A 22,972-nucleotide genomic window follows, 5' to 3' on the forward strand; every position below is an offset into this window, starting at 1 on the left:
CAAGCACAGCACCCGGCACAGAGAATGTCCCAAGAAAGTGCTGAACAATCAGATAACAGTGTCAGATGCTTGGGACTGAGGGAGAAACTCCACTAATGAAATCATGTGTTGAAGTATTTGACAGACGGCCCCATGGTTTGCATCTGGGGACATGACCCTTGACCCAAATTACAGACTGATTCATAGCTATTTAAAACCAGACTTAGATAAACATCAAAAAAAGAAACTTCAGCCTTGTAGGAAGCCACCTGTACTGCCTTTCATCAGAGCATAAAGTCCCTTTTTTTTAAAAAAAAAAGTTACCTTGAATGACCCTGGGCAAATCAGTGTCAGTTTCCTCCATTGTAAAATGGGGACAGTAATAGCACCTCTCTTATCAGGGTGGTTAGGAGGATCAAATGAGGAAGCATGTAAAGCTCTTGCAAGCCTTCTCAGCCGTATGAATGTTAGCTCCTATTGTTATTTTTCTATCCTGTTAATTTCTGTGTCCCAGCCCTCATCCCCTCCCCACTAATTCCCAGAAGGTTTCTGTTCTGTAAAGAAAGGAAAAGGAATTCAGGGAGAAAGAGTATCTGAGAGCAGCAGTGAGGGCAGTAGTCCCTCACCCACAGTACTCCCATCTGTGCAGTAAAGGAAAGAAGCCCTGGGGATGTAGTGAGTGAGAGTTTTTGTTCTCATAAAGTATGTTACATAATCACTTTTCAGAAAATGTTGACAACTGAAGTAGATTTTGGTGAGATCATTATACCAGGTTTTGCATTAATACAGTGGTTTAAGGCTTACGGAACTAGTCATTTTTGATTGAGCAGAATTTATTTCTCTGCTCTATTTTATTTTTGTACATACATGTTAAACGAGCTTTAATTCTTTCCTAAATGGATGACTATGGAAAGCAGAAAGATTCTGAGGCAGTTATAGGACCTTCCAATAGGTGAGCTAGCTCATTTTCTGCCTCCAAGTGCCAAGTTCTTTTAAGTTATCTGGCTTTTGGCCTGTTGAGTCTGGAGTATTGATGACAGGCGGCGTCTTTCCTGTTCTTACATTTGAAGGGTGTGCTTCATAAGAATGGAGGGTGTTTATATCACTTGTGTAATGGCTCAGGCCTGACCACGTAGGCTGCTGGTACTTTGGGTCCAAAACTGGAACAAAAGGATACAATTATAATTCACTCAGTCATTAGCATGGGCCACGGGAAGCTGCTGAGAGTGCAGAAGGGATGATGTAGCTGGATGTGCTTACCAGAGGTGGTCACACTGCTAGCCTAGAGCCTGAGGTCTGTGCTGTACCAGGGCAGTGCAGATCTTTAGTATCAGGAGCCAGTCAAATCCTGAGGTCACTTTCAGTATCTTTGTATGGAAGAACTACCCTAGCTTGGCAGTGAGGGGCAGGTGATTAGGATCTTGCTCCCACCGCAGGCCAGAAAGCATTGAGTTTTTCTTTCACCTGGGCTGTGTGTATTTGAACCTAGGGGAGAATCCCCACCAAGGTTAAAGTTGTTAGGTTTCCATTTTAAATGATACCTACCTACTTTTTTTCCTCTTGATACTGGACAACTTCCTTCTCCCCATTGTCTGCCAAACCTTAGTCTCATCTTATAATTCTGGGAGTCCTTTCCTTGCAGTAGGCTAATGTTATTGTCTAACCTTATTGTTTTGTTTCTTAGTTCCCATGCCAATGAAATGGAAAACAAAGCATTCTGGAAAGTCTACTATGAGCATTTAGAGAGAGCTGCTGCACGTGCTGGTGGGTAACGTTATTTTGGGTGGTTGCTGAAAGTTGGTAGTTTTCATGGATTTAGGCAGTATTTTATATTCTCTTTGTTAGCTTTGTTTGCTTCTTAGGAAATGCTTTCTTTCGCTGTGTTAGAAGTTACCTCATGATCACGTAGGATCTTAGGATCATCGATTTAGGGCGGAAAAGGGGCTTCAGGTATCACCTAGTCCAGGAGTCTCCCTTTATAAATGAAAAAACAGACTGAGAGGTCTCTCTTTAAGTGACTTACAGAGGTAGTGAGTATCAGCTTGAGTCTGAACTCTGGTCCCCAGCTCCAAATGCAAAGCTCTTTCCACCATACGCTGCTTTCACACGTCACCTGGCTGCTTCTCGTACTACTAATTGAGAATTGTGTTTTCTTCAGCTTTATTGGTGCCCCCTTTTTTTAAACCACAAACCTTTGCCTATATTACATCCTTCCCCAAATACGACTCTCCTTTGTAACAAAGGGAATGGTGAAGCAGAATCAGCCAGCACCAGTGATCTGCGGTGTGCAGGCAAGGTCTTCTCAACCCCTTATCCAGAGCAGGGAAGTTTGTTTCTTGATCTTTCATTGGAACAGGTATTGACTCTGACTGTTACTCTGAGTTCAGCTTCCTCTCAGTGTTGCAGTAATTGTGTCTGTTGTTCTTCTGAATTTTTGTTTTGTGTCCCCTGATTCACGTTTCCATTGTCGTTCTAAATTCTCTTTATCTGTTTCTTACTAAACAACAATATTCAGTTGTGCGGATAGATCAGCACAGAAATGCCAGATGAAGGAATTCGGTTTCTTCTCCAAAGGCGGTTCAAAGGAATGAACATTCCAGGTCCATGCAGGATAACGATTATTCTGGCAGCTGTATGAAGGGAAAGCTGAAGAGAGGGAGGGAAGACCTGTGGGAAAATTGGTGACTGTATCTTAGGGAGGACATGCTGAGTTTCCAGGAGCTTGACCGAGGAGGCTGACTGTGAGGAGAGGAGAGGGTGGAAAAGGGCAGTCTGGGGGTAGGCTTGTTTGGGTATCACCTACATTCGCATTGGATCCCAGCTCCAGCTCCCTTTACAACAAAGACCGAAAGAGAAGGTGGAAAAATCCAGCAGAGCTACCACAAAAGTGTCTGCTGTCATGAGCAGTGTCTTGCACTTGTTCTTTGAGCTCTGTCATTATGGACGCTTGTTTTCCTTTGTTTTGAGGTGGTTGTATCCATTTGTATTGTTTGGTCATTGGGTATCTTGTTTTCCTGATTCAGTTTCCTTCACTCTCCATCAGTTTATATACGTCTTCCCGCAATTCTTTACATTGTATTTATCTTTTCTTACAGTACAGAAATTATTCTTTCCATTCATGTCCTGTCATTTTTATCTGCTCTCTAACTGATGGGCACCTATTTTGTTTTTAGTAAAAGCATTGCTATAAATATTTTGCTGCATATGAGGCCTTTCTTTTTGTTATTAAATTCCTGGTGATGGATGCCCAGCAGAGGAATTTCTTGGTCAAAGAGTGTAGCCATTTGTGGTTGTCCTCTTAGCACGATTTGGATTGTTTTCCAGGATGGTTGGACCTGTTCACAGCTCCACCAACAATGTACTGGTGTGCCTGTCTATCCACAACTTCTCCAACATTTAATGTTCCCACATTCTGTCATGTTTGCTAGTTTGAAGGTTATGAGATATAACCTCAGGGCTGTTCTTATGTATTTTTTTCTTACAGTTAGTGATTTTGAGATTTTTTCGTGTTGTTAGCAGTTTGTAATTCTTTTGAAAATAACATCCTTTGACCATCTACTGTTGGGGAATGGATTTTGGTCTTCTGTTTGTGTTAAGTTGGTTTAATTCTAATAGCAGTGGCTATTACATGAGAGTGTAGTGCAAGGATAGGGAACCTGCAACCACATGTGGCCTTCTAAAATCTTTAAGTGTGTACAGCCTTTTGAATGAATCCAAATTCTGCAAATTCAAGGATTTGTTTTGTAAAATTTGGTTTCAGTCAAAAGATTGTACTTAAGGATTTAGAAGGCCATGGCTACTTGTGTCCTTAAGGCCGCAGGTTCCCCATCTCTGGTCTTGATGGCTGGATTCAGATTCATCTTCAGCTTCTGATCCATTCTGGCTGCATGACCCTGGGTAAGTCACTGAACGCCTCAGTGCCCCAGGCACCATGAGATGCATACGTTGCTGATCTGTGTTGGTGGAGGGAGTGCCTCATAGGGAATTCCCTCTACCAGTGAAGTTACTTACAGGTCAGGTCCAAAAAAATAAGGAAATGCTCCTCAAGTGAAAGATGGACATAGCAGCGTAAGCTGTCACCTTGTGCTTAGTCCAAACAACTTTTGCCCAATAACACATTTATTATTTAAGAAAGAAAAGAGACCTCACAGTGTCATCTCAGTGATTTTTCTTGGGACCACTGTGCATTTTCTTTTTCTGTCACAGAGAAGGAACTACAGAATGATCCCAGAGATAAACATCTTCGAGATAAAGGTGGTGAGAAGACTGAGCCGGGAGATGTGGGCACCCTTTATCATGAACAGCTGGAAGAGAGAACCAGTTGTCGGGAAAGGCTGGACCACGCCAACTTTCGCTTCTTGCTCTGGAAGGCCCTGGCAAAATTCCCAGAGAGAGTTGAGCCCCGTTCCCGGGAACTCTCCCCTCTTTTCCTGAGATTTATCAGGTAAGTGATTCCCTTCCTGGGATCTGTTCCTGGAATTTTCTAGGGGAGAGGTAGTTTGTGAATGTTAAGGAACTGGCTGGGCTGGGTGGAAAGTGTACATTTTGGGTAAGTCTTGTAAACTGGCAGCGTCAGGTGTTGCACCAGCAACAATCCCATGTGCCCCAGGGCCAGATTAAAATATAATTGGGGAATGTGTAACAAAATAAATAATAATACAGTAGAACAAAGGTAAGGTTAGTATATGGTTTTCTAAGTCAGTCTGTGGCACAGTTCCTTATGGGATCCTTTTTTTATGGTTCCGTGTTCATCATTTCTGTTTGAATTGGATGCCACTGTGTAGGCCTTTAACTTGTTGAAATAATCTCTCCTCCCTGTGGTGGGAAATCCACGTGGGGAGCAATATCTTCTTTTAGGATTGTCTCAAGTCAGAAGACCTAGGTTTAAACCCTGCTTCTCATACCTGGCGCCATCTCCATCCCTGAGCCTCAGTTTCCCCGGTTCTCAATAGTCTTTCACATAGATCTCTTTCTAAGCTCTTCAGATCAGCTCATAATGTGTCCTATGACCTTGTTCTCCTGCTTCTGTCTATGGGCCTATTTGACAATCAGCCCACAAGCAGTGTGAAACAGAAAATTCTAGATCTTAACACAATTAATGGTGTATGAGCCTGATAAATGTATTCTCTGGTAAGGCCTTGTCACTTGTGTCTCATTTGCCATTTCACTAATGCATCTTCTGCCCAGGATGGACAGGGCGGGTGACCCCTCAGTCAGAATGTACCCCTAAGTGTCTAAACCTTCTTAGGTACCCCAGGGAAGAGCCTTTTCCCCTCCATGGTCCAGTCTTCCTACCTCTCTGTTCATTGTTTTATTACTCATCATAACCTTTTGGAAATGTGACATCAGTAAAAACCCAGACATGCTAATATGAGTCATTAATAGTGGCTTCAAGAAGTGGTTTTTACGAGACCGTGGTTGCCCTTTACAACATCATCTTCCAAATCACTTTAAAATTCCTTTATTACCTATTGTGGTTCTTGTAGCCATTGGTTAAGCTCAATTTTTCTTGAACCTAATTAACTTTAGGTCTGTAGAACTTCTCTGGCTGCCCCCAAAGTAGAGTCTTGTAAAGCCTATTCTGTAGGAAATGGAAAGAGTATCTTCAAATGATAGAGGATATCAGTGCCAGAAGGGACTCCTGAGATCATCCAGGCCAGTCTGTGCCCCTCTGACCTCCCTGACATGGCCTGTAAGCTGGAAGGTGGCGTGTAGGTGCACTTCACTTGGATCATGTTTGTCAGTTTGCAGGTGGAAGGACCTTCGAAGTCTTCCTGTTTTGCTTTCCCTTTCTGCAGCTGGCTAAACTGACTCCCAGAGGAGTCTGTTGACTTGTTCCAGGTCACAGAGCTGGCCAGTGGCAGAGCCAGGATTCCCACCCAAGTCCTTTGATCCCAGATTCAAGGCTCTTGGCTCTGAGTCATGTCTTGGACAGCCATCTTTTCTTCATGTCATGGGGAAACCTATCTTTGCAGCTTCCACCAAGGGCTTGGGGTCTTTGCTCTGCAACCCAGCACAGTCAATGTTATTCTGCCGTGTCCAAAAAATCCAGATGCTGGGGAATTTACCTCCTACTATCGATAAGGTCAGCTGAACATTTAGTAAGTGCTGCTGTGTGCACAGTACTGTGTTGGGGGCCGGGGATACAAACCTCAAATGAAACATGCCCCACCCTCAGTGGGCTTCTGTCTTCCTGAAGAGATAGACAGACCTTTATACTCAAAAGTGAAGGGAAAGGAACTGTGAGCAAGACGTGCTCTGACACTGGGAGGATCCAGAAAGGCTGCGTGGAAAAACAATAGCAATCAGCATTTATGTAAGCATTTTTAAGTTTGCAAAGCACTTGGCAGATGTTATCTCATTTGATCATCACAACAACTTTGGAAGGGAGGTGCTGTTATTATCCTCATTCGACAGATGAGGAAACTAGAGCTTAGGATCACATAGCTAGGAAGTGACTGTGGTTGGATTTGAACTCAGATCTTTGGGACTCCAGGTCTAACTGGATCTGAACCAATCTCTAATGTAAGAACTGTAGTTCACTTGGCCACTCACACTCTGCTTAGGAAGATCCCCAGTGAGGTAGCCATTAGGAGCACTGACCTGTCTCCTGAGAGACAGCAGTACTCAGTCCCTAAGGCAGTAGCTGAACCCCAGACCCTTCAGCTTAGGGTTGAAACCTCTGTGCTGCACTTCTCCTGAACTTACCCCCTATGAAGGCTCCCTCCGGCTGGAGGTCCCCAGCCCAGCGATGATGAATTATTCAGAGCTAGGGCAGGAAACTGGGGCGGGATTGGGTTAGCTGGCCATGGGGAAGCATTTGAAAATGGTTTGCCAGTATAAACCTCGGGCAAGAAGAGACTGGACAGAGTGCAGCTCCTCCAAGCTGGACCTCCATGGTCATCTAAGCCACTTAGGTCTACAAGAGAAACCATTGGGGAGTGCCAGTCCTCCATGTATGCTGTTCCCAGCCCTTTTCCCTGGAGAGTTTTAATTATTAGCGTGTTTTCCTTGTCCTCACATCCTTTGATTCTCTATTGGCTCTATGCAACCAAGAAGACTTAGGACCAGTCCTTTCTCCAAATACCTGGAGCTAGAGTGGTCATGTCCCTCTTCCATTTTCTCTTCTGTGGGCTGAACATAGTGTCTCTGGTTACTTCAACCAGACAGAGGTCAGCTGAGATGTTTGAGAGAATAATCAAGCCTTTTCGCCTACTGAGAGATGACCGTGTGTACTAGATGCATCATTTTATATTTAATGTTTTAGAGGGGCAGCCCCTCGAACAGTAAAATCTCTTCTCCCACATCCCTTGTCTCCCATCCTTTGAACCATCTCAGCTCTGCTGGACCCCCTTTGGGAATTGTCATCCTGAGCAGCAGCTGCAAATGTCATTTTACAGTGGAGGATTCCAGCCCTTTGTCTTCTGTTCTCTTTCTCCCCTTCTCCCTAGCAATGAGTATTATCCAGCAGACCATCAAGTGGCCCCTACTCAGGATCTCCTGAAGAAAGGCAATGCAGGCCCTGAAGAGGAAAGAGAGGAGGGGACCCCCGTGGAGGGTGATGAAAGAGCCGTGGATGGAGAGGATCTGGCTGATGAGACTGTGGTGCTTAGTTTCCAAAAGAGGAAGACCAGGAGAGCCGCAGCCAAGTAAGTTCTCATGAGCCCCTTCAGCTTAGAGCTGGAAGAGGCCCCCTCAGCAGCCCCCTCACTTTACAGGGAAAGAAATGAGAAAGGCCCAGAGGGAGGGGCAGAGGGGGCCTCCTGGGCTCAGGGCAGGTTGTTCCCTCAGGAGCTCTTTACAACTTGCAGTTGCTTAAATTTATTTCTGAACCATAGGCTGTTAAAGACAAAGGTGATGATAATAGCCTGCATCTATATATAGCACTTGGAGGTTTTCAGAGAGCTTAACTTTGTTTAGTTCACTGCATCTTCAAAAGTGCCTTAGGAGGTGGATACTTAGGAGGTAGATTTATAGATACTGAAACCAAGGCTGAGAAAGGTGAAGGGAACTGTCCCTGCTAATGCAGCTATTATGTGTCTGAGGCAGGATTCAAACTCAGGACTTCTGACCCCAAATCTAACACCGTCCCCTGAACCACTTAGCTACCTCTAAGATGAATTCCTGTAGGATGTGTAAAGGAAATTATTAACTGATCATTTAAATAAATGTATTTTTGATTATATTGTTTTCTTTACGCATATGCAAAAGTTTTTAATATTCATTCTTTAAAATTCTGAGTTTCAAATTTTCTCCCTCTCCTCCCCCTTCCTGAAAAGGCAAGCCACTTGATGTGGATTGTACATGTGCCATCATGCAAAACATTTCCGTATTTGTGAGCCATGTTGCAGACTGAAAAACCAGGAATAGTAAAGAAAGTAACAAAGCCTGCTTCGTTCTGCTGTCAGTTCTTTTTCTGGAGGTGGATAATATTTTCATCATGAGTCCCTTCAGAGTTGTCTTGGATTGCTGCGTTGCTGACAGTAGCGTTAGCCGTTCATAGCTGGGCATCGCCCAGTGTTTCTGTTCCTGTGTGCAGTGTTCTCCTGGTCGTGCTCACTTTGCTCAGTGTCAGTTAAAGTAGTTTAAAAATCTTTAAGTGCCTGTTTTCTGATGAGTAGCTGAACAAAATTCATCAAATTGAGTTTTTAAGACTAACAGCTGTATTTTCACACTTGGAACAAGGTTTGTTCTAGAAAAATTTCTTTTCAAATTCGGGATTTGGGTGCAAGGGAGGAAGTCTGATAGGATTTGAAACAGCCTTAGAAATTACAGCTTACTCAGCCCCAGTAGGAAAACTGCTCATTTTATTGGGCCTCCTGCTTGCCGGATGAACAGAGAGCCAGATTCTTCCTAAAGAAGGGGCCCGGTCCCTCCAGCGTCACACCAGGCATGTGTGAGAGAAGAGCCCCCAGCTCCGTTCTCATCCCATTGCACAGGAAAGGACAGAGCTGGACAAGGAGGGCAGCTGCACAGCTAGAATCGTCCTGTACTTTTAAAGTGTCCAGGCTACATGGAAAAGAGATTTGGAAATACTGGTGATTCTTGATGTTTTTAAGTTCATCATACTGAATATTTTTTAAGAAACTCTTCTTGAACATGGGTGCCCTCTACAGCATTACCAGCAGGTAGTCACTCTGAAGACCTCCAGCAGAGGGGGCGCCTCAGTCTCCTGACATGTCCCCATTGCTCTTTTGCACTGGTTTGATTAAATCCTGACATCTTTCCTCCCTTCATCTGCCCTCTGACATTGTCCTTGGTTCTATAGTCTGGGGCTAAGCAGGAAGCATGGTGCCCTTCCTCTCAACCTTTGTATGTGGTGGCTCTTAGAAGCTGCCCTTGTCTTTTCCCCTTTGTGGGCACTGTCCCCCGCTTCTCTGAGCTGTCCTTGGGGCTGGTGCTCTGATTAATGTCAGGGCTGGGCCCCACATGGGGCATCAGCTCAGAATCCCACAAGCATGCCATGGGTTGGGACACAGGAGCCCAGGATTGGCAGCATCTCCTACTGAAAGCAAATTGCCTTAGATAGTAGCACCTTGCCCCTACAGGAGGGTTGCAGCTGGGCTTGGAGTGTCCGGTGTCACCATCAGAAAGTCACTTAGTTAATGAGATTTTGAGGGAGTGATGCTCAATTTTTTTTTTCTCTTTTTCCTTCTTGTTTTGTTTAGGCATTTAATTGCTCACCTGCAGGTTTTTTCTAAATTTTTAAACCCTCGGTCTTTATATCTGGAATCACAGTTATATGAACTCTATCTTCAGGTAAGTAAGATGAATAATTAGCTCTCATAGGGGTCTGGATATGAAGTTGAAAGAGAGACCTCAGAGTTCTTTGAGTCCAACCCATCCTTAAGGAAACTGAAGCCAGAGAACCTAAGTGACTTACCCAGCTAGTAAGTGTCTGAGGAGGGATGTGAACCAGGGCCTTCCTGACTCCAGGCCCCATGCCCTGGCCACTGTCCCGTGCTGCCTGTCCCCCTTCTCCTCCCCCATGTGCTTCTTTGTGAGCCTTTTCCTCCCATTGCCTAAAAGGAACCCTAGCTGGTAAGTGGAGTCCTTACAGATGTTGACTGTAGTGCTGTTGGTGCTTGACCCTAGAATGTAAAACCAGTGACTTGAAAGGGACCTCTGAGGTCGTCTCATTCAGCATCTTATCCAGCACATGAGTTTTCTCTGTGATGTCTTGGATAAATGCTCCTCCTTCTACGGTGCAGAAATGGGAGTCTGATGTTAAAACAGTAATAACAGCTGGCATGGATGTGGCGCCTTGAGCTTGGAGTTGGGGAGCTCACCCCATCCAAGATAGGCAGTTCACTCTACTCCCAGATACATTTGATGTTGGAACCTCCTCCTCCCTGCTGGCCTGGTCCTAGTGATTCTCCCACTGGGGATCAAAGAGAAGAAACCTAATAGTAGGCCCGTCAGTGATTGAAAGGTTTCTTTGTATTTGTTAGATTGGTTCTTTCTTATAGCATCGTAACAGTTCATTCCACTCATGTACGTGGCTATTCACTGCTCGAGGAGCATCCCTTTTGTATGCAGCCCTCTGCTAGCACAGATAGCACTGCTAGAAGTATCTTGGTGTATGCGGGCCCTTTTGTCTGTCATTGTTGAGATACTTCTTTTCTGTCATCTGTCGTGTCACCTCTTCTTCCCTTGGTAAATCCACTACATGTACGTTTTCTGTTTTCATCCAAGTCTTGATAAAAACGTTGGACAGAGCAGGGCTGAAGGTAGAGCTCCTGTTACGCTATTAGACACATCCCTTTTGGTTCATATTGATCCATTAATCAGTAGTCTTGGCATAGGCTTTTTCCATCAGTTAAAACATCTACCCTTAATGTGGCAGCACAGTGAATAGACTACTGGACCTGGAGTCAGGAAGACCTGAGTACAAGTTCCACCTCAGATGCTTACTGGCTCTGTGAGCCCTGGGCAAGTCCCTTAACCTTACTCAGACTCATTTTCCCTCCAGGTTATCAGGATCAAATGAAATGATATTTGTAAAGCCTCATAACAAATCCTATCATTGTTATAATCTACTCACATTGCTTGTATTCCTGTGGATGTTGAAAGACTTTGTGGAAGGGTTTGCTAAAATCCACATATATTAAATCTAAGTTTATTAGTCTAGTCCTTATGAAAGAAAATACAGTGAGTCTGACATGGCTTGTTCTTAGTGAGCCTCTCTTGGCTCCTAGTGATCAACATTTTCCTTTCTTAGGACCCACAAAGCCACCCATGTAATCATCCACCATTGTAATTGTATTGTAAAGTATTTACTCTCCTTGAGGGTTTATATTCTGAAGCCATAAATTTGGATAACTATAAATGATAGCAGACCTGAACATTAAATAATGAATTAACATGCATAGTAGAATTTGTACTTTAGTTCAAAGACCAGTAAAGAATCATAAGAATGGACTGTAGGTGGAGAAAGACAAGGGCAATTCATTTTTTTCTGGTTAGAGATGGCTTTTTGGCAGAGGTGAAATTTCTGGAACTGTTAGGGAGTTTGGTGAATTAAGATGGGAAAGGAATATCAATTTAGGGTGTGGTTTTCAAGCCTTTTCAAAAGAGATATCAGAAGATTTATCACATATTGGATGCCATTATAAAACCTCAAAGGAAATGTATTTTTCCATATAGATCCTTAATAGGACGAACTTAATGAATATCATTAAAATTTACTTCATTTCTGCATAAAATGGGGAGCATGGGCCATGTTTTCCAAGCCAGAGTTCAGAATGCCCAGTTACCAGCATAACCTTAGGGAAGAAGACGTGTTCTGATCTTCCACCTGCTTGTGCCTGCTTTGCCTCAATAGCCATTGCTACAAGGTCAGAGACTTCCTGCATATACAGTCAGGAGGATGGATCAGAAATGACTTGGGGGTATGGAACAGCAATGTGAATTTTGTGTTTTACTTCAGCAACTCCTCCCTCCTGACTCCTTTTCTTACGCCTCTCCTTTCTAGCAAACAAAAGGAAACAGCTTTGGGAAAAAAAGGAAAATTTCTGTATTTAGCTGTTAGTATGGACAAGTGATGTAACAGCTTCAGGCTCCAGATGATGCTCTGAGCCAGTTACTTAAGGAGGTGTTTTTTATGAGGGGAGGGAATTTCTTACCTTTGAGTTCCTGTGAGGATGAAACTACAGGTCCAGGTTTGGTGGGAGGGGATGTGTGTTTTACATAAATAACTTTCACCTTTTTTGATCATTTTGTAAAATTTTATCCATAGTTATTGTTGCATCCTGAACAAGAGGTGCAAAAAATAGCCCTGGAGTGCATCATGACGTATAAACACCCCCACATTCTGCCCTACAAGTAAGTGGGGGGTGACGCAAGAGGGCGGCAAGCTGATGTTAACCTTCCGTGTAGGAGAGCTCATTTTTATTTTCAGAATAGGAAAACATTTGTTCATTTCAAGTAGAAGGGGAATTTGGCATCCACAGTGGGGGTAGAAACTAGAAATGGCATCTCATTAATAAGAATTCTTTTTTTTTTTTTTTTGAGATTCTCCATGAATAATTAAATAGCAAAGATCACAGGTTATTGTATTGAGAAGTTTGTATCATCACCTATCACATGCAGGTATTAAAATAAATGCCTGATAAAACAATGTTAAAAGTTAATGAAATAATTCTTTAAAAATCATGGGGTTGGTGTCAAAGTTAGGAAGAGTTCGGTTCAAGTTCTGTATTTGATGTAAACAGGGTCAGTAGCCTTTTGGTGCCTCAGGCAATGTTTGTAAAAGACATTTTTTCATTGATCTCCCTTTTTTTATTTTTTAACATAACCTTCCCCCTTGCCCTACCCAAGTGATCTCTTGTAATAAAGATTTTTAAAAGGAGACTAGCTAGGGAGAAGCATTTTAAGAAAACCAGCCAGCATGTCAGTCAAGTCTGACTGCCCTTCATCTCTGCAAAGAAGGGAGGGTGATGTCCTTTTCCGTTTCTTTGGGGGCTACCCTAGCTCCGTGTTACTGGTGCTTTGTCCTTCCCTTTGTTGGCGTAGTCACTGTGGGGCTGTGCCAGGCCTGTTAGGGCTGGGAGCTGCAGAGCTGTTCTGCATTCAGAGCTAGATGAACAAAAGTTTAAACGTTTGAAGAGAAGAGATCTTTGATAGTGTAGTCTTGCTTCATCTAATAGTAGTTGAAGTCTATCTCAGTTTTTTTCCTGTTGCAATGAGCACATAGTGTGTTCGTTTAGTCTGTTCATATCTTTTATAAACAACTCAGTCAATATCTAGTAGGTAACTTCAGCGTATGGGATGTGTTACTAAGCACAGGACACAGACAAAACAAGTATACTGGTGAAAATTTCCTTGGCCGATCATCTGTTAGAACATAAATAAAGACTATTGTTGGTTACTGAACACCTTATTTGCCTCCCCAGAATTCCTCCTCTGAGCTCTTGTCTTGGTTTCATGTTAAGTATTACTAGTTTTGCTCTTGCCTTGTGAGAAGGTAAGACAGATGAGCTGCTGAAATCATCGCTGTAAATCACAGGACCTTTGGTTTATGTTCGTTATCTGCAGGGAGAATTTGCAGAGGCTGTTGGAAGATAAGAGCTTTAAAGAAGAAATTGTCCATTTTAGCATTTCAGAGGAGAATACAATTGTGAAAACAGCGCACAGAGCCGACCTTTTTTCAGTTCTTCTGAGGTACGTTGACTACATGTATGGCGGGTAGAAAGTGAGCCTCAGGGTCAAGTCCCACCTTAGACGTATCCTGACCCTGTGACCCTTGGTGTTTCAGGCTGCTCCCGAAGGGTATAAATTGCAAGACCACAATGTCCACTTGCCTTGTTAGAGGGAGTTTGCTCTTTCGAAGTTCCCCACACCAGTGACATTACAGATCTAATTCCATCCATTTCTTCCTCAATTCCCCAACCAGGAATCCTGGCTGACATTTTCGTAATGTGTTATAGGAACGTGACTTAGTGGCTGCACTGACTTTTGCATAGAAAAACTTCTCCGTGGTATTCACCTCCTCATCCTAGTCTCTTGGGGTTGAAAGGACTCCCATTCAGTCCAGCTCATGCCCACCTGGGCCTCTTTGTGCCACCCTCCCCCCCCAAAGGGCTCCATCCAGAGGAATCAGCAGATATTGATTAAACAGTTGCTATGTAGGTGCCACCTTCTCTCCTCCCCCACCCCACCCCCAGTTTTAGATACTCATTTTGCATCTCTTAGGATATTTGGTAGAAGAGGTTGGCCTGAATCTAGTTTCTGCCAGCTGCTTTCTGCTTTTCTAGCAGTTTTTGTCAAATAGGAAGTTCTTTCTAGGTCATTCATTACTTGTTAGGTAGTTCAGTTATTCTGGATTATATCTTGTTCAGTTAAATAGAGGTTTTCTTTCTGAAATGCTAACACCCATCTCTTTGCTATTTTCCCCAATGGGAACAGTCATGATGGTGGAGCAGAAGGAGAATTCGATTGAGAGACAGGCCAGGCTCAGTTCCCAGCTTTTCCTGCAGTTAATTCTGTGGTCTTTGGCAGGGCGTTTCACCTTTATGTCAGCTTCCCTTTTGTCCTCTGAAATAAAGAGTTTGGTCTTTCTTTGTTTCCTGCACCCCTTGGGCAGGCTGATGAAGCCCAGAATCATATTTGTCAGTGTACAAAATAAAATCGATAGGATTCTGAAAAAACCAATTATATTCACGTAGAATTACCACAGTATTGCAAGAAGAATGGAAAGGTTGTGGATTTCAGGTGAAGACTCCCTAGGCTAGAGTATCTCTGAACCCTGTGACCTAGGAGACCTGCCTCTCCTTCCCCCCATTTGTCCTGCCCATGCCCAGAGAAAGACTCCCCCTTCATCCATGTGACAGCCTTTCCAATACTCAGCTGTCATTCATTCTGCCTTCTTAAGGCTTTCTGTCCAGCAGGCCCAGCCCTAGCTTAGAGTCCTTTCACCATCCTTTTTGCCGCATGCACGATGAAAACCCCTTCCTCCTGCTGGCTTTCTTTTTGTCTCCTCTCCCATAGGTTTCCCTGCCCTCATGTCCTTAGCAGCTTGGATGCCTCCCTCATTCACATTCACTCCAGAAGTCATGATGCCAGAGTCTGTTGTACCTTCTGCGGCAGCCCCTGACCCAGTGTCACTGAATGGAGAGGGGACAGGAGGGGGAGGGGCTAGAGCTACCGCTTCTTGATCATTGCTACCATCTCTGAAGTGCTCCCATGCCTTTCATAGTGATTTCTGCACTTGTACTTGGAACCATTCACCTTCTTCCCCTTTTAGAAAATCAGGAACCCCTTTGACCACCTCTAGTTGCATCAGTGCTGTGTTCATTTACCATAGATTTTTCAAAGATCTTAATAGTAGTTCAGTTATCTCTGCATGTTCATGACTTCTCTTACTATCAACTCACACTGGGTTCCAGTTCCTTCATAACCCTTTTAGCTCTGTACTCCTCATTCTGAAGCCCACTGTCTTCAGTAGCACAGCAGTTCCTCCTTATTGGCATAAATCTGATAAAGCTGAAAGATGGCCCTCCTTGTGGCTACTTCTGCTTGAGTCAAAGATGTCGTTCACAGCCGAGAGAACTCTGACCTTTGCCCAGGTAGTCCAAGTCCTCCGCCATTACTGCACTAAGCCTCTCTGCCTTTTCTAGAAGTCATCATCTCTTTCCTCCTGACAGGGAGGTCTGTGGAACCCTGCTCTCCATACTCCTCACTCTCGCTTGATCCTCCACTTCAGGGTCATGTTATTCTTCACAGGCACATAGCTTCTTGATGTACAGTGCTGCTCCACCCACTCCTTATTGTTTTATTTACCTTTTAAAAGCTCCTTTTTGGAAAATGTATAATGTTCTTTTGTCATGTTCTCTCAGTTGCAGTCAGTTTATATTTTCTTAAGTGTTACCCTTTTGGAAGTCAAGGATAATAATAATTAATGCATTTCAAACTACCTTAATATTCAACAGCTTTATCAATTTTAATTGGAAAGAGAATTGTAGGCCCAGGGAGAGTGCATCATTTATCAAAAGTTATCCTCTTTAGTATGCCAGGTCCCCAGTATCTAGTCTCATGAAGGTAGGACTGGACTGAGGTTGGCAAATCTTGGTTTTATTCTGGATTCTGCCACTGATTAATTACCTTTGGAAAATCACTTAACTTTTTCAGTCTTCAGTTTCCTTGTGTGTAAAATGTCAGGCAAGGTTGCTGTAATTTAGACTGTGATGACCTAGTGCAAGGAATTCCCTTAAAACAGATTGTGAAGTGGATGGGTGGATAATTAACTGCTTTTACTTTGGATTTTGTAGAATTCTTTATGGGCGAATGAAAAACAAGACTGGAAGTAAAACTCAGGGCAAGTCGGCGTCAGGAACGCGCATGTCGATTGTCCTACGGTTCTTGGCGGGGTCATCGCCTGAGGAGGTCCACATGTTCTTAGACCTGCTGTTTGAGCCTGTGAAGCACTTCAAAAATGGTATGACCCATCGTGGCCACCTCGTGGTCTGACTGACCATGGGCTAGGCTTGGCATTTTCTTGACTTTCATCATCTACCAAATGGCATACTGATGCTCCCCTCCCCTTCAAGTCGTTGTGAGGAAAGGGATTTGTTGCAGTGTTTTATTGGCACAGGCGATTTTCAGATGGGGAAAGTCCTCTACAGGTGCAGATTGCACCTCCTCTGTGACTTAGTCATCAAAAATTCTCCAGAGGAGAAGTGACTTGTGGCTCACTGAGTCCAGCTTCCTTATTTTACAGAGAAGGAAACTGAGGCCTCTGAGGACAGGGCCAAGGGCAGCAGCATCTAGACTTGATTCTACCCACTGGGCCACACCACTTTTCTGGGGTAGGATATGATGCATCATATATGATTGACAATGGGTGCCTAGTGATTGACCTGTTGGAGGAAGCTTGGAGCCTCTGAGCAGCCTTCAGATGAATGGGACAGAGACTGGGACGGCTGAGAAGGTGCTAAGTGGGTGATTTCATTGACAGAGGGAACTCCCTGGGATGAACTTCCTCTACCTGCTCCATCTCAGAGTTACCTTGGGCCTGAGGACAGGAAGTGACCGGCCCAGCATCACATGAGTGGCTTGGGTTGGGAGCAAGCCTTGACCTTGACCTTGGCTCCTCTGAGCCTGTGGCCTGGTCTCTGCACCATGTGAGGCTTTCCTTTGTAAAGTGGTATCGTGACAGGGCTTCTCCCCCTGCAGCAAGAACCAGGCTGGTGGTAGACTCAGGTCTTGCCCTGCTGAACCTGGGTCCCTGGGTGAGCCGCTAAACCCCCTTCAGAGGCATCAGGTTCCTTATCTCTAAAATGGGGGTAGCAATAGCCCCAACCATACAAGATTGTTGAGGGTCAGATGAGATCATGTTTGTAAAGAGTAGTGTTATTCATACTAGTGTGTGTATTCATCCTTCGTTGCCAAAGAAGACCATGCCATCACAGAAATAATGACATGACTTGCACTTGACTTTGTTTTGAGGGAGGGAGGGCTGATTCATACTAGTAGTAGTAGGATTAACAACCCACTTCTCTGACATCTCTGTTTCTTGTCTTGCTGCTAGGCCCCTGCCACTCTGCAGTTTTGCGAGCTGTGGAAGACCTGGATTTGTCCAGAGTCATCCCCTTGGGCCGTCAGCATGGTGTCTTCAACAGCCTGGAGCTGGTCTTGAAGAACATCGGGTACCTGGTCAGCCCCTACTTGTCCGAGATTCTGCAGATCCTGCTTTGCATGACAGCCACAGTGTCGCATGCCCTTCAGCAGAGAGAGAAGGTGAGTAGTACCATGTGGTGGCTGGGAGTTTGCTGTGCAGACCCTCCCTAGCATGTTGTCTGCCCCCATCCCCCCTTGTTGCTGCACTCAGTGCACCCACACGTTGGGTACGTAGAAAGTAAGGCTGGTCTAGGGGGGATTCCTGGCAACTTAACCCCAAGCCTTGGCCGCAGGGGAGCAGGATGCTGGCTCACGCTTGCTCCGAGGTACCAGGGATGCCCCAGACACACACAGTGACATCATCCCTACTTGGGATGTGAGCCTCCGAGGGCAGGGGCTAGGCTTGTCACTTGTGTCCATCCCTGCATCCCCAGCACTTGTGCCCCTTAGCTGATTGATCCTGTCACTCATCCTTCCTCATCCCTACAGCACTGGGCACCCCAGCTCCTTGCTGTCCCAATGTTCTGCCTGCCTTGCTTTGCCCTGGTTTTCCTTCTGTCTCCCTAACTCCCTGGCTTTTTCTTCCCCATCCCTTGAGGTGGCTGGTCTCCAAGGTTCTGCTTGCACCCCCTTTCCCTGCCTCTCTCCCTTCGCAGCCTGTCACTCCCAACCCCAGACCTCTGACCTAACAAGCTTCCCCTGCAAATAAGACATGATCATTTAGAGCCTCTTGGCGTGCTTTATCTGGGGTCCACGTACTTGCCTTTAAAAAATACTTTGGTAACTGTATCTTAATTAAATTAGTTTTCTTTGTTATCCTAAATGTTTTCTTAAAAGGGGTCCATAGGCTTCACCATACTAATTGCTCAAGGGGGTCATGACACCAAAGAGGTTCTGATCTGTCCTTCCCCATCAGGCAGAGCCTGGTTCCTTTCCTAGGCATTGGGCCTGTGCTGGGCATTTGGCATTTGGGGCAAAAACAAACCAGTGTTCCATGTTTTTTGATTTCTTTGTCTAGCACAGTGCTTTAGATGTGGTGGGTGCTTGATAAATACTTCATGGATTAGATGGTTGGCTGCTGTCACTCCTGCTCACGATCCTTCACTTTATTGTATATCAAGGTTCAGAGTCACCTCTAGCCTGACATTCGAAGGCTTTCTCATTCTACTCTCCTTTCCACTTCTTCCGTTCTCAGCATGATTTCACAGGAGTCCCCTCCACATAATTCTGCATTTCATCCAGACTGAAGTATTTTGTGTCCCTAGTGTGTCCCTGCATGTGCCCTCACTACTAGTCTGTGACTCCAGCCCTGGGATCCATGGAGGACCTCCCTTAGACTCATTGGAACTCCTTGTCTGTTTTCTCTTTCTGCCTCTAGATTTCCTAGCCTTGCAGATCCCTCCTGACCCTCCCTCCTTTTCCTCTCACTCTCCAGTTCCCTTGGGCCTCACACGGCACTTAGGATTCCTCTTGAGACACCATCAAGTGTCCGTTTGTTTTAGTCGTGTGTGTGGGTCAGGTCCTCCTCTTCGATGGTCACAGGCATCCTGGGCATGGAGTCAGGAAACCATGGGTTCAGTTTTTACCTTGCCTCTTCCTGCCACGTGAATGGGCCTCAGTTTTCTTGTCTGTCAGAGGAGGCTAGTAAGAACCCTAAAGCCCCTTTCCAAGGTTGTTATGAGACCCAATCTAGATAATCTACCCACAGTCCTCTGCAGGGGCTAGACATCCTGTAGAAATACTAGTTGGTCTGTTAGTTATAATTAGGCTAAACGAGGGCAGGAAATAAAGTGAGAACTCTAAAGCTCCTTTTTGAATTTGTGGTCTCCTCTTTGACTAGCACTGCTAGGCCCACAATAGGCACTCAGAAGATGCTTCTGGTATTGTTGGGTTTTTTACTTTTAAATGGAAAACTTTGGTGTTTTCTAAGCTCCATTTCTGACCCATCGCTTAACTTAGGAGTTACTTAGTAATGGAGGTGATCTTAGGCAGCCTTTAAGGATCACTGGGGTGACTTGCAGCATGTTAGTGAGGGTGGTTTTTAGCCTGGCCCAAAGGCCCCCAGGCTGGGAGGACCTTAGCTCTGCCTCTGGTCATGGATAGGCACAGGGACTTTTTCAGGTCACCCAGGGGAAATGGCCCCGGTCCTCTCTTTCCAGAGTCAGCATTCTTGTGGCCAGATGGAAGAAATCGGCTTTAAATTACTTTTTTTTAGATGTCATAGGAATTTGTAAAATAATAGCTAACATTTGTAGAGTGCTTCAAAGTTGGCAAAGCACTCTACAGGTATTCTCTCATTGGGTTCTTGTAACTATGCTGTGGGGTTGGTGTCATTACTACCCCCACTTTACAGATGAGTAAACTGAGGCTGAGTGAGGCTCAGTACCAGGCCCAGTGAGAAGGTAGATGAGGCAGGTTGTGAGCTTGGGTGTCCTTGGCTCTGCTGATATGCTACCTGATAACAGGCATTGCTGAAGGTGCACCTCTGGAGTTTGATGTTCATTTTGATGTGGGAATAGTTATTTCCCAACCCTTTATGAATTCTCTTTATGTTTTAAGGCAGTTAGAACATTAAACATACTTGGAGAATCTCAGCTGTGTTTTATTGGCCACTGCTCTATGTCTGCATTTAAAATGCACGCAGGTCCCCATTTTTTTTCTCTTAAGGGTCTTCCAGCTGCAGAGGCCTGGCTGTGCTTTAGGAAGCAGCCCCCCAAATCTCCCTCCTGCCTCCCAATGGCCTGAAGGCAGCTTTAGGCAAGAAAGTAGAGGAAGGAAGCTTTCTGTGGAAAGTCCTTCTGAACCTTCAGAATATGTTTCAGCCCCCCTCGATGTGCCAGAGCTCTGTTTGACAAGAGGCATTGATGGAGTCAGGAAGACCCAAATTCAAATCTGGCCTCAAAACTTTCTCGGCTTTGTGACTCTGGGCAATTCATTTCTCTCCCCCTACCCCCCAGCCTCAGTTTCCTCATGTGTTAAATGGGTGGTTTGGACTAAATGATCTCTCAGACCCTTCCCACTTCAGATCTGTGATCCCCCTGAGACAGAGTGAGCTCATCTCTTGTTAAAAAGTACATCTAATACACAGGACAGCTTTACTATAAAGACAGCCAGATCAAAAGGCCCCTTTCCCATCACTCCTCCTTCCCCTTCTCTACCTTATTTTTCCCCATAGTTTGGGATGAATTAGTGATGCTCCAGTGCCTTCTCACTTCCTGCTTCCTACTGAGGCTGCACCTGGAGCTTTTGCCTCAGGGAGCCCAGAGTTGTCACCATGTCTTACTGGACACAGGATTTGCACGTGCCAGGCAGAACCACATTCTTCTTGTCATTTCACACAAACAAACCACATTCTTTTAAATAAAACAAAAGTCCTTAAGGAGGGCTACCATCCTGAGGGACATGGTGGAGACTTGTTCTGCCAGTCTGGGGGACCAAACTATAGGACCAGTGAGGAGAAAAGCGCCAAGAGGCCAGGGCAGGTCTGGGCAGGCCATTCCTCACCTTGTGTTCTAAAGTTCGTCTGGAAATGGATATCAGTTTGCATAGAGAAACAGGGTGAGAAAGGGCCGTCATATCCTCTGGCCAGCCTACAGAAGTCAAGTTTTGAGTACTATGCTTGGAAATGGGATTCAAGTCTCTCTGCTGTGATGCTGACTGACTCTATGGCTATCCATGAGTCATTGAAACCTCAGTTTTCTCATGGAGATAATAAGGCTGGTGCTACCCCTCCTCCCAGGCTAGCTGTGAGGGAGAGCCCTTCCACAATTAGAAGGAGCTGCCTAAGTGAGAGCTCTTACTGAGCCAGTAGTATTTTAGGAGCCAGTCATCTTCTCACTGACCCAGTTTTACCTAGTCTTCCAAGGTCCCATAAGTGAAAACTTTTTAGAGCTCCTCTCCAGCTAGTACAACTCTAAACCACCTTCCCTCAGATTCTCTCACTGTCTTATCTGAGGGATTATTTTTCTGCTAAGAATTCAGGTTTTCCTGTAGGTACCTCCCACAAAATTTTCGTTTCTTGCTCTTCATTGAATAAACTGTCCACATAAGAGGGGCAGCACTCTGCACTATGATTTTTTTTTTTAGTACATTTTCTAAAATCCCAGTTCCATGACATGAATCCTCAAAATTAAGAATGTCTATCAGGAGAATGCTGTTTCTTCTTAGCTGGTCAGTGACAGAGGCCCCATCAGGGGCATCACTCAGAAGCCAGCTGCCCCAGGCCAGTACTTGAGCAAAGCAAAAAAAAAATTGAATTCCTCTTCCCCTTTACATCCCATGTAAGTGAAGAGAGTTGTCTTATCACCCCTTAAGTCTTCTCTTTTCCATTTCATGTATTTGAGAGTAGATTACAACTGGGTGATTGTGAAGGTAATGAAGTCTTCTGCTGCGTAGCGCTGTGGGGCAAGCACCAAATCAGAGACCAGAGGCTGGGGGTCCAGACTTGGCTGGGAACTGAATTTTCACTGAATGATTTTAAGCAAATTACCCTTAGAGGCCTCAGTTTTCTCTTCTGAAAAATGAGGAATTTGACCTTGATCATGGGTTCTTAATCTGGGTCCTGGGACTTTTTTCTGGAAGTCATCAGGGAATGTATTTTCTATATATTGAAAATGAGTTACAGTTCACCATGTGTTTTTTCAGTGCTAGTTATATTTTAAATTTAATTAATATTAAAGGGGGAGAAAAAATTGCATAGACAAAATAGAACAGGAAAAGAACATTGTACATGTAAACTAGAATCTCCATTTCTTGTTGCTTGCCTTTTCCCCTGCCACATGCCTTGAGGCTGTTCTTTGCCTAGTGACAGCTTCCCTTTTTAAGGAAGGTGACTTGCTCAGGATCACCTTGGAGCAGGGAAAAGGAAGCATTTGCTTGTAAATCCAAGGTTGTCAGCCTGTCTTCTGCTGTAGTCATGTGAACAGGTGGTCACCAGGTCATTGTGCTGAGAGAAGGTTTCTGTTTTTACAGGTACAGCTGAAAGTCATCAATCCCCTAAAGAATCTGAGGCGTCTTGGGCTCAAGCTGGTAGATGAGTTTTTTTCCGATCAGGAGTCTTACAACTTCAGCACAGAAGAAATAGATGCCGTTTTCCATGGCGCTGTTTGGCCTCAGGTAAAGAATCAGGTTCAGCTTTACCAACGAAGGGCACTGCCAGCAGACAAATGATGAGAGCTTGGGGGAGATTAGCAGGGCTAGGTCTGGGGTCCAGGACTCCCTCAGCCGCTGGCTCTGCCCTGCGCTTCCTGTCTGACCTGAGGCAGCCTTGCTCAGCGTTGGCTTCTCCCCCACAGGACAACGCCTTAGAGCTGGGCCCTAGGGATTATCTTGGGTTCAGCTGTCTCCCAGAGAGAAATGGCCCTAGAATTAGTGTCCC

The 22,972-nt window shown here is 44.8% G+C and overlaps 1 protein-coding gene across 1 annotated transcript in view; it reads left to right on the forward strand.

Annotated features, from left to right (window-relative positions):
* Nucleotides 1-22,972, forward strand: part of UTP20 (UTP20 small subunit processome component) — a 95,669-nt gene that overhangs the window by 32,723 nt on the left and 39,974 nt on the right. The window contains exons 20-28 of the mRNA XM_072655707.1: nucleotides 1,664-1,743; nucleotides 4,186-4,423; nucleotides 7,431-7,628; nucleotides 9,648-9,738; nucleotides 12,218-12,303; nucleotides 13,516-13,641; nucleotides 16,248-16,414; nucleotides 17,507-17,715; nucleotides 22,567-22,710. Coding sequence (XP_072511808.1) covers nucleotides 1,664-1,743; nucleotides 4,186-4,423; nucleotides 7,431-7,628; nucleotides 9,648-9,738; nucleotides 12,218-12,303; nucleotides 13,516-13,641; nucleotides 16,248-16,414; nucleotides 17,507-17,715; nucleotides 22,567-22,710 — 1,339 coding nt within the window. The remainder of the gene's footprint in view (nucleotides 1-1,663; nucleotides 1,744-4,185; nucleotides 4,424-7,430; nucleotides 7,629-9,647; nucleotides 9,739-12,217; nucleotides 12,304-13,515; nucleotides 13,642-16,247; nucleotides 16,415-17,506; nucleotides 17,716-22,566; nucleotides 22,711-22,972) is intronic.

Source organism: Notamacropus eugenii, chromosome 3 (genome assembly GCF_028372415.1).
Source record: "Notamacropus eugenii isolate mMacEug1 chromosome 3, mMacEug1.pri_v2, whole genome shotgun sequence".
Taxonomy (NCBI): domain Eukaryota; kingdom Metazoa; phylum Chordata; class Mammalia; order Diprotodontia; family Macropodidae; genus Notamacropus; species Notamacropus eugenii.